Source organism: Myotis davidii, unplaced genomic scaffold (genome assembly GCF_000327345.1).
Source record: "Myotis davidii unplaced genomic scaffold, ASM32734v1 scaffold733, whole genome shotgun sequence".
NCBI classification, from domain to species: Eukaryota; Metazoa; Chordata; class Mammalia; order Chiroptera; family Vespertilionidae; genus Myotis; species Myotis davidii.
In genome coordinates, this window is record NW_006284956.1 from 317,231 (window position 1) to 328,228 (window position 10,998).

Genomic DNA, 10,998 nt, shown 5'->3' on the forward strand with positions numbered 1-10,998 from the left:
TGTGGGGGGGGCTGGGCGTGGCAGGGTCTCCCTATAGGAGAAGCAGGTGAGTGGCGATGCCTAAGCCCCGCCTTTGGGAAGCAAAGCTCACAGGCTCTGGCTCCAGCTCCACGCTCACTGCTGAGGCCATGGCCCCACTGGCAGCTCTGTGTTGGGCTGGGTTCTGGGTTTTTCCAATTATCTGACTGTCCTAGACTCCTAGCTCCACTGGCCTGAATCTGGGGTTACTTCCTGACTTAAATTCACTAATACGATGTCTGGCCTAAGTCATGGTCCCAGCCACTTGACACGCCTGTGCATGCTGGGAGGGGACAGGCCACCAAACACCCTCTGGGATCTCAGGTGCCCTTAGCTGGTAACCAGATGCTGGTACAAGTAAGAATATGCTGGGACTCCTGGGAAATGTAGAGTCCTGGGTGCCAAGCCACACTGAGTCAGCATCACTGGGACACTGCCTTTTTGACAAGCTCCCAGGTGAGTCTAAAACAGGGAGTCTAGCCCATACCCTGAGAAACCACTGCCTTTAGGCAGCGGGGTGGAGGGGGCGGGACCCCAAGAGCTCAGCTGGGAGAGGAGAAAACGCAGCATGCAGCAGGGCTTTCTGCTGGGCGGGATACCTCCAGGCTGCCAGGTGAGTTGAAAGATATGCACTCGGGTCCCAGTGCTTCCCGCGTCAAACATGATGCCATAGAAGACCTTGTGACCATGCGCCGTCGTCCCCGGGACGTCCCGAGTCTGGTGGCCCCGGTGGGCCCCTGAGGCTGCCTCCGTGATGCTGAAGAAGGCCTGGGTGGCGAAGACCCAGTGCCACTTGATGTAGGCGATGTAGATGAACAGGCACACGAACAGGCCCAGCGGGTACGCCACCTTCATCATCTTCAGGTTCCCATTATTTGGTATTTTTCTCATTTCTTTGTCTGTGAGGACTGTGTGCTGGCAGAACGGGAGAGAGGCAGGAAAAACACATCAGGCTTCGAACTTCCAGGACAAGTCGGAAATCCCTGTGCTCGGGGACAAACATGGAACCCGAACCTGGGCTGCGTTTTCTCCTGTGAATCAGAAGCTCCACTTGATTCTCAAAATGGTTCTGGAAGATGTGATCCCTGTTTTACAGAAGAGGAGCTGAGTTTTATAAGACTAGGTGAGTTGTCCAAGGTTGTAGGTCCTGCAGGCGCTGACCTGGGGCACAGACCCACATCCTGAGCAAGCTTCCCTCTAAGTCAGTGGTTCTCAACCTTCCTAATGACATGACCCTTTAATACAGTTCCTCATGTTGTGGTGACCCCCAACCATAAAATTATTTCCGTTGCTACTTCATAACTGTAATTTTGCTACTGTTATGAATCGTCATGTAAATATCTGATATGCAGGATGTATTTTCATTGTTACAAATTGAACATAATTAAAGCATAGTGATTAATCACAAAAACAATATGTAATTATATATGTGTTTTCCGATGGTCTTAGGCGACCCCTGTGAAAGGGTCGTTCGACCCCCAAAGGGGTCGCGACCCACACGTTGGCGACCCACAAGTTGAGAACTGCTACTCTAAGTGCTGTTCCAGACAAATAGCTTTGGGACTCATTATATTTTATTTTTTTAAATATATTTTTATTGATTTCAGAGAGGAAGGGAGAGGCAGAGAGAAATAGAAACATCAATGATGAGAGGGAATCATTGATTGGCTGCCTCCTCCAAGTTGGCTGCCTCATTCTATTTTAAAAAGTCATGTATAAATGATGTCCCAGAACCTTTCAAGGTAACAGGAACATGTATCCAATTCGTTCTTCCACTTTTTCTCCCACACAGTAATTTACTTTTCAAAAGGGTTAAAATCTTGCCCTTTGGGAACTGAGAGCCCCAGACAAATTAGGGAATATGCTTGTTTTTGTTTTCCTGGAAAACCCACAGCACATACTTCTTTTTATTCATGTAGCATATTCCTGCCAAAGAGGAAATCATGTCTGTGTGCTTTCAAAGACTTTGGAAGTTTTACCTGGGTAGTGAAATAAACTAATTCAGTACCATTAACTGTGGTTCAATGCACCCCAAATGAAGCATGTGTTCAAGTTTCATTAGCAGCTTCTAGTGCAAGGCACCACGTGGGAACCTGACACTTCGGAGGACAGAAAGTGAGGTGCCTCCCTCTCAAGGCTCCTGTGCCCTCAGGCAAAATCTACCATCTGTCCATCATTCTCTGCCAGTTTCTGTAAAAGGAATGGAAATTCCTAGGGGAAAGGGAAATGCCGGGTTGAAAGCAGAATGTGGGTGTAGGCTGCCCGCAGTAGTGTGTGACCGTGGGCAAGTTACCCCCTTGTGTGGGGCTGGTCTCGGGAAAGCTGCCTCGTCCTGCTGTTTCAGGACACAGAGATGTGTAATGTGCTCATAACAGGATACAGAGAACACAGATATGAATGCCGGCTCTGCAGAAGGGAGGAAGGAACCAGGGATGGGAGGGTAAGAGTGCTGGAGGGCGGGGGACTGCACTGTCTGGGGATGGGAAAAGTGGGGGCCAGGGCCATAGTGCAGGAGGCAAGCCTACAGTGGCCTTCATGCCAACCTCGAGTCTGTCTCAGTGGAACCTTGGTTCTCAAACTTAATTCGTTCCAGAAGGCTGTTTGAGAAGCGATTTGTTCAAAAACTGGAACATTTCTCCCCATTGGAAATAATGTAAATTGAATGAATTCGTTCCAGACCCCCAAATGATTCTGTTTCAACCTTTCTTATATATAATACATGTCTAATACAGTACTGTTTAATCTGTAAACAAACACTTATTTTCTTAAATTTTCCTACCAGCCTTGAACGAATCAATTTTTTAAAAATATTTTATTGATTTTTTACAGAGAGGAAGGGAGAGGGATAGAGAGTTAAAAACATCAATGAGAGAGAAACATCTATCAGCTGCTGCCTCCTGCATACCTCCTACTGGGGATGTGCCTGCAACCAAGGTACATGTCCTTGACTGGAATCAAACCTAGGATCTTTTAGTCTGCAGGCCGATGCTCTATCCACTGAGCCAAACCGGTTAGGGCTGAATGAATCACTTTTAACACTAGGGGTGTCTCTCAGGAAGTCAGCATGCAGCATATTCGCTTTTTCATTTATCATACCTCCAAATGCTGTCACCAGCTAACTGCTTTTCCTTTATCCAAATCAACAACAGTTTTGTTTTTTTTTAACCTCTTTAATTGCCTATGATCACTGTTTCTTTCACACTCTTAGCAACATTAGCACTCTTGATGGCCTCTTTTTGTTTTAAAATTGTAGTAACTACCATTTTGCCAGCAACAAAAGCAGCATGTATATGGGAGAACTGAAAATAGCACACACAGAAACCCAGGGAAGATACATGCTCAGAAAAAATTCTAAGAACAGCTTAAGGACCCCCCCCCCCCCCGCGGACCTTATGGCTCAGACACATCCTGCTAATTAGTGAAGGTCTTTCATGGCACCGAGCAAAGACAGGAAATCGGCTATTTTTCAAATGCTGAATTTTTCAAAAAGAAAAAAAATCACAAGGCATACAAAGACATAGGAAAATATGGCCCACTTAAAGAAACTGGTATAAAACATCCCTGAGGAAAAACAGGCATAGGATGTACTAGATAAAGACTTTAAAACAGCTCATTAAATATGTTGAAAGAGGTAAAGAAAACCCAAAGAACTAAAAAAAGTATTAGGAAAACAATATAAGACAACAAAATGAGAACATCAACATAAAGATACAAATTGTAAAAAGAAATCAAACTCCAGGTCCCTAAACCAAGGGTCCCAGTACCAGGAAGAGAAGTCCCCATAACTTCTAGCTGTAAAAACCAGCGGGGACTGAAGCTGAGGGAGACAGAGAAGTGCTGGAGTCCCAGGAAGTTCCTCTTAAAAGGCCCATGCACAGACTTACATGGACTCACTCCCTGTGAGCTCCAGCACTAGGGCAGCAGCTTGAAAGGCACCAGAGACATATGAGGAGGAACAAAACTGTCAGGCATCAGGGTGAGAGCTGGTGGGGTGGGGGGTAGCTTTCTCCCAGGCAGAAGTGATGGCAGAGGCCACTGTTCCTTAGCTGAGGCCTGCCCCCCCCCCCCAACAGGCAGGTGGGTGCCATATCTGAGACTCCATCAACCTGGCTTACACTGTTTGCCCTGCCCTGGTGATTCCCTGATTCCTCACCCCACCCAACTTTCAGGCCCACCCAAGCTATTTCCAGTGGCTTCTATATGAATGGTCTGTCTTGGCACTAGTTTCAGATTTTCCTAAAATCCCTTAAACAAGCAGCATCTGGTCCCAGTGTGCCCTCTACCACTTGCTAAATGGCCCCAGGCCCAGCATTAGCAGCAACCAGCCTTGGTTCACAGCTTGGCCTGGCCTGGGCACTTCCAAGCCCAACATAAGGAGCAGCCATCTGCATATGGCTTTGTAGCTCATGCCTGGTGGCCCCAGACAAAACACAGGTGGTGGCTGACCTCGCCTGCACCTCCTGGGAGGTCTGAGAGCCAGCACACCCAGTGGACAGCTTCAAACCACTTCTATGTACCACCACCCAACCACCTCCACAAGTGACACACTCAAGGGGCAGACTATGTGGGCAGCAGAGGCCTGCTAAAGTAAGTCCTGCTCTGCGGGGTGGGCCCCTGCACAGCTGATTCTCCACAGTGGTTGGAGGTCAGTGGTTGCAGCCAGTCTTTTCAGCTGATCAGCCTGGGGGTAGTCCCTCCTATTGACACGCCAACAGCAATGAAGGCTCAACTATAAGAGGAGGGTGTACATATCCCATGGGGGAAGGGCGGTCTGCACCTCAAGTGCCCAGCTTGGGTGATCAGGGAGGCTGTGCCACTGGACCCTATAGGACACCTACTGGTATTACATTAGGCCACTCTACCAAGCCTGGGAGACATAGCAGCTCTACCTAAACATAGAAACAAACACAGGGAGGCTGTCAAAATGAAGAGACAAAGAAACACATCCCAAATAAAGAACAGAACAAAATTCCTGAAAAAGAGCTAAACAAAATGGAGACAAGCAACCTACTAGATGCAGAGTTCAAAACACTGAACTTAGTGAACTTCAATAGCATAAGAAAAGACCAGTCAGAAATTAAGGACACACTAACTGGAATAATGATTTTTAAAAACAACAACAACAAAAATACAAAAGTAAAATGGAAAAAGATTCCATGAAAATAGTAGTCAAAAGAGAGTAGTGATGGCTATACCATATCAGACAAAATAGACTTTAAGTCAAAAACTGTCATAAAAGACGAACATTATATAATGATTAAAGGGCCAGTTCAACAAGAAGATAAAAATTATAAACATATACACCAGAGCTCTTACATATATGACACAAACATAGAATTGAAAGAAGTAAACAGCTATATAATAATAGTAGGAAACTTCAATGTCTCATTTTCAAGAAAGGACAGAAAAAAATCAATCAACAAGAAAATAGAGGATTGCCCTAACCGGTTTGGCTCAGTGGATAGAGCATCAGCCTGGGGACTCAAGGGTCCAGGTTCGATTCTGGTCAAGGGCATGTACCTTGGTTGCGGGCACATCCCCAGTGGAGGGTGTGCAGGAGGCAGCTGATTGGTGCTTCTCTCTCATCGGTATTTCTAATTCTCTATCCCTCTCCCTTCCACTCTGTAAAAAAAATCAATAAAAATATATTTTAAAAAAAGAAAATAGAGGATTTGAACAAAATTATAGTCCAACTGGATCTGACATATACAGAGCACTCTACCCAACAAAGGAATACACATTTATCTCAAGAACACATGGTACATTCTCCAGGATAAATAAGATGCTAAGCTACAAAATACATCTTAAGTTAAAAAAGATAAAAATTAAACAAAGTATCTTTTCTGATCACAACTAGAAATCAAAAGCAGAAGAAAAACTAGAAAATTCCTAAATACGTGGAAATTAAATAGCACATTCTTAAAGAACAAATGGGTCAAAGAAGAAATCAGAAGAGAATTTAGAAACTATCTTGTGATAAGCGAAAATGAAAACACAATATACCAAAACTTATGAGATACAGTGCTAACAGGGAAGTTTACAGCTGTAATTGCTTATATCAAGAGAGAAGAAAGATCTCAAACCAACAACCTAACTTTGCACCTTAGGGAACCAGATAAAGAACAAACTAAACACAAAGCTAGAAGGAGGAAAACAAAAATTAGAGCAGGATAAATAAAATAGGGAATGGGAAAAACATAGAGAACTCCTTGAACCCAAGAGCTGGTTCTTGGCAAAGACCAAAATAACACAAAATTTTAGTTAGACTAAGAAATAAGGAAAGAAGATTCAAATAACTAAAATCAGGAATAAAAAAGAAATCACTACTATTGATTTTATAGAATAAAAATGATTATAAGAGAGTACTATGCACAACTGGATGCCAATAAATTGGATAACCTGGACGAACTGGACAAATTCCTTTAATGGCTTTGAGGTAAGACAGGTAACCTGAGTTCTGTGATGTAGGGTTGAAGGCAGTGGTAGGGAAGGAAAATGAAGAGGGCTGGGCCTGCCTATTGTATCAAATTCAAACTGTTTTACTCTCTCAACAAAGGCAGCAGGTCATGTCTTGAGATTTTTCCTGCCTCAGATATTGTTTCTTTTAGCATCCTTTTCCTTCGGTCCTTCCTCCACAATGGCATCCTCTTCCTTTGGCTCCTTCCTCACAACTCTGCAAAACCTACTCGGAATGCTTACTGCCACTCTGAACCCTGGCAGCTGGAGGCTCCTCCCTCGGGCTCCTTGGTGCTCTGCACACTTCCCCTTCCTGGGTAAGCTGTAGGTGGAGTGCCTCTCTTTCTTCTGGTTGGACAGCACGTCTCTAGCTGTTCATCCCGGATCTCCAACTCTGGCACAAGGCCAGAGTCCAGCAGCTGCTCAGCCAACACTTGCTGGTAAAGGAGGCTAGCTAACAGCTTAGCAATTCACGGAGACAGAACAGGCAGTCAAGGAAAGATGGAGGGACAGAAGCTGCTCTAGGACCTGGGTGATAGCCACCCTCTGTAGTAGGCCATTGAGGAGGGGGCTGTTACCGGGACACAGAAGTGACCAGGTTTTTTACATGCTGAGTTTGAAATGACAGCAGGACATCAGTCAGATATGGAACTGCTCTGCGAGAGATGACAGGATTGGGTTGGGCCTGGGGAGTTATCTGCATTAAGGGGATGTTAGCTGCGCTCAGGAGTGAAGTCAGCAACAGAGAAGACCCAGGCATGAGTGGAGGCTGAGACACAACCTGGGCAATGCCCTCTCATAGGCCTCCTTTTGTTATATAACCTGAAGTTCCCATTGCTAAATGATCATTAAAAAAATATTTATAGAAAAAGTTCTAAAGCAGCTATTTCCAAGGATGAACAGTGAGGGTACAAAAGCAATCCCCTACAAATGCGAAAGTGTTTTGTAAAATCCATTTACATAACCAAGTTTTATCATGTTCTATGTTAGTCTAAGAACTAGGTTCTACATGATCAGATGAACAAGTGATACATTTCGAGGAAAAGGTTGCTCTTAATTAAAGTTGTCTACCTGTTAAAAAAACACCTTTACATATGCTCCATCTTATTATCAGAGGCCTACAAGGCTGGCACTTATCTCACACAACATAACCTGGAACCACAGGTTAACACATGGTGAGGCACAGACAAAATTTCCTGGCTTCCAATAAAATGTGCTTCACCACTCCCCTTTCCCTATTAATACAAGACTACTTTAGACAACAACAACAAAAAAACACACACACATGAAATCACATACACATAGTAATCATTTAAGTTACACACCATAAGTTCAGGGTGACGCAAACAGAGTCCAAATAGAATGTTGTAGGAACAAAGAGCCAGGAACAGCCGGGCCCATGGGCACCTGCAAGCTCCTGAAGCCAAACCCAAAAGCCAATTTCATTCCACTGGGCTAAGGTGTTTGTCTGGAGCCAAGACACCTGCAGGAGAGGCCAATCGCACTTCCCACTAGTACTGCAGTGCAAATGTGTGGATCAGGCCTCCCCAGAGGCGCACCGAGGAAAATAATTCAACTTTAGTTTTGTTCTGTGAAGGGGAGTTTAGAAAGTAAGGCAGTAAGGAACATGGAGCCGGCCGGCGGATGAGGCAAGGTGTTTGGTGCACAAAAGCAAACAGAAAGCTTTGACTGAGTGACCCTTGCTCCCAGCTGGCTCCCGCTGGGGGCCACCCTTTGTCAGGGCAGCCTGGGGTCAGACAGGAGAATCTGGGTGTGGAGCAGAGGTGCCTGCCCCGTGCCTGGCTAGGTTTCTGGGGACAGCAGATGGGCTCTTAGAAATACAAAGTCTATCTGATTTGGATGGTGGCCACCTAATCTGTTGGCCAGTTCCTTCAAGGTTTTTATTAAAGTACACAAAACAGCCACGTGCGCAAATGACTGCCACATATACTGAAAACGTATCCAACATCAGAGTATGTTAGCAAACCACTACTTATTCTCCTGGTAGGTTTAAAAGGGATGTGTCTCCCCTTTTCTGCAAAAAAACTGTACATGAATCAGCCCCGTCAATACCACCTGTTGTTTCCTTTTCATAGGACACAGTGGGCGGGAGGCGCTTCCAGATCTCTTTACTGGACTGTCCACTTCTCTGGTTCTTCACGTAAGGCTCACGGAGGGAGATGGACACACAGCATATTAGCCAAATGACACTTCCGAGGGCAGAAGTGGGGGAGAGCAAACCACTTTCTGGACCTGTTTCATTATGCTCGCTAGACTTCTCATGAACCTTGCTCATGCCATGGCAATGCCAACAGGATGTGTCCCGAGGGTGGAGGATGTGTGGGTGCCTGGAGGACGCTGGAACGGCCTAGGTTACTTCCGGGTGGCTGGTTCCTTTGGGCCGACACCCAGAATGCGGGGCTGTGTCCACAATAATCTACAGAGCTATGCTGGCTTCTCTACAAGCCTTAAAACCATGCTGCAGCTTCTAGCGGCACTTAAACTAAAACTCATCCATCCTTCCAAGTTCCCCTGCCCATCTCCCTCCCCTCATCTGCAGTCTCCTGGTGGCTCACTGCTCTCCACTGAACAGAGTCCAGCCTGGTGTCCAGCTCTGTCCAGCTCTGGGCCTCTTCCTCCCACAGCCTGGTGCGCTCTTGGCTCACGGGTCCGCTCAGGCAGAACCACTCTCACCAGCTCATAAGCTCATCTGGTCACTCTTCCAACGTCAGAGGTCACTGTCCTCACACCCTCAGTATTGTATGAATGGCAGAACCTCCCGGGTTCCCTGGCTTAGCAGCTGGGCTGTGAGGCCCAGGAGGGAGGGGGCCTGCCTGTCCTTCCCCTAATTTAAATGTGTCTACCGGTTAAACAAATACCTCCCCAGGTGCTGTGTCCATTACCAGAAGCCCACAGGGTGCTGCACCTGCACAGGGCTGGGAGGAGGGACAGCAAACGCTGGCTGAATGAATGAATGAATGCAGCAGGGGTGCCGGAACTGACTGCGCCCCTCAGGGGCCCCCGAAGTTCAGAGTCCAGGGACAACTGCGGGAGCTGGGGCAGGAGGGCGGACCCGTGCGCGAGGGACTCCCAGGCCACCTCCCGGCGCTGCCGCTGAAGACCCTGTGGCCCCGCCCGGAGGCCCAAGTGCTGCCAGCTCCCCGCAGCCCCGCCAGCCCGCACCCACCCCAGGTCCCCCGCTTACCCTGCAAGGGCCCCTCTGTCCCACCCGCAGAGGGAGGTGACGTTCCCGGGGAGGGGGCGGAGGGGTGACAGAGGGTGCCGCTCAGCTCTCCCACCCCGGAGGCCGGCGTCACCTCGCCTTCCACACACAAGCGGCAGCGAACCCGCGGATCCCGGGGCCTGGGCCCCGCCCACTTTCACGCCACGTTCCTGCTGGGCGGGGCGTAGCGGGACCAGTGCGCATGCGTGGAGTCGAGGCGGGTCTCTCGGGGCCCCGTTGCGCAGGCGCAGTGATCTTTCCCACGCGGGTTGATAGGCTGATTCTTTGCAGCTTGAGCCTGGCTGGTGTCCCCACAGATCTGGGGTCTCGGACCCTTTGGCGCTCCCCCGCCCAACCCTTTACACACACACCACACCGAGCCCTAGCAAGGCTCTTCCCGTCGGATTCAGCTTCTGATCCAGCTTCGTCGTTTTACACTCCCACAGTAATATATAGGAGTGTGCGTTTCTCTACATTTTTAGTTACAGTAGAGTCTTTCCAAACCTTTGGATTATTGCCAATCCAATTGTTACAAAAATTCTATCTCATTTACAGTTTTAATTTATATTTATTCTAATATTTTGAAATGCCTTTTCATGGTCACTGTTAAGAGTTTCTAGAATTTTTCACTTTGGTTGACACAGGCTTTTGCATATGCTATTGATGTTTGGAAAGCTCTTCCCCCAGGTCTTTCCTTAGTAAATTGCTATGGTCTGAATGTTTGTGTCCCCCCAAATTCATATGTTGAAATCCTACCACGCAAGGTGGGTGAGGCCTCTGGAAGATGAATTGAGTTAATGTCTTTATCAAAGAGGATGTAGAGCGATCCCCTGCCCTTTCGTACATATGAGGGTGCCGTGAGATGACATGGCTCTGAGGAAGATGGCTCTTACCAGACACTGAATCTGCTGGCACCTTGATCTTGGACTTCCCAGCCTCCAAGACTGTAAGAAACAACTCAGCTATAAATAAAAAAAGGAAATCTTACCTTTTGAGACAGATGGGGATCTGGAGAGTATTGTGCTAAGTGAAATAATCCATCTATGTCAATGAAGTGTTAAAATCCCCTACTGTGACTATAATACTTTCAATCACTCCACTTCTGTCCATCAAGATTTGCTTTATATATTTAGGTGCTCTTATGTTGGGTGCATAAATGTCTACAAGGGTTATATACCCTTATTGCTCCCTTTATCATTATGTAGTGTCCTTTTTTGTCTCTTATTATAGCTTTTGTTTTTAAATATATACATATATATTTATTTATTGACAGTATTAAAAGTGTTCCCCATTTCCCCCCA

General features: G+C 46.8%; 1 protein-coding gene across 2 annotated transcripts in view; it reads right to left on the bottom strand.

Annotated features, from left to right (window-relative positions):
• ENTPD6 (ectonucleoside triphosphate diphosphohydrolase 6 (putative)) overlaps window positions 1-9,881 on the bottom strand; it is a 28,205-nt gene extending 18,324 nt beyond the window's left edge. For both annotated transcript variants that reach the window (XM_006755241.2, XM_006755240.2), the window contains exons 1-2: window positions 9,680-9,881; window positions 618-933 (exon numbers count right to left, since the gene is read on the bottom strand). In XM_006755241.2, the coding sequence (XP_006755304.1) occupies window positions 618-909 (292 nt within the window). In that variant the 5' untranslated portion in view covers window positions 910-933; window positions 9,680-9,881. The remainder of the gene's footprint in view (window positions 1-617; window positions 934-9,679) is intronic.
• Between the last annotated feature and the right edge of the window lie 1,117 nt (window positions 9,882-10,998).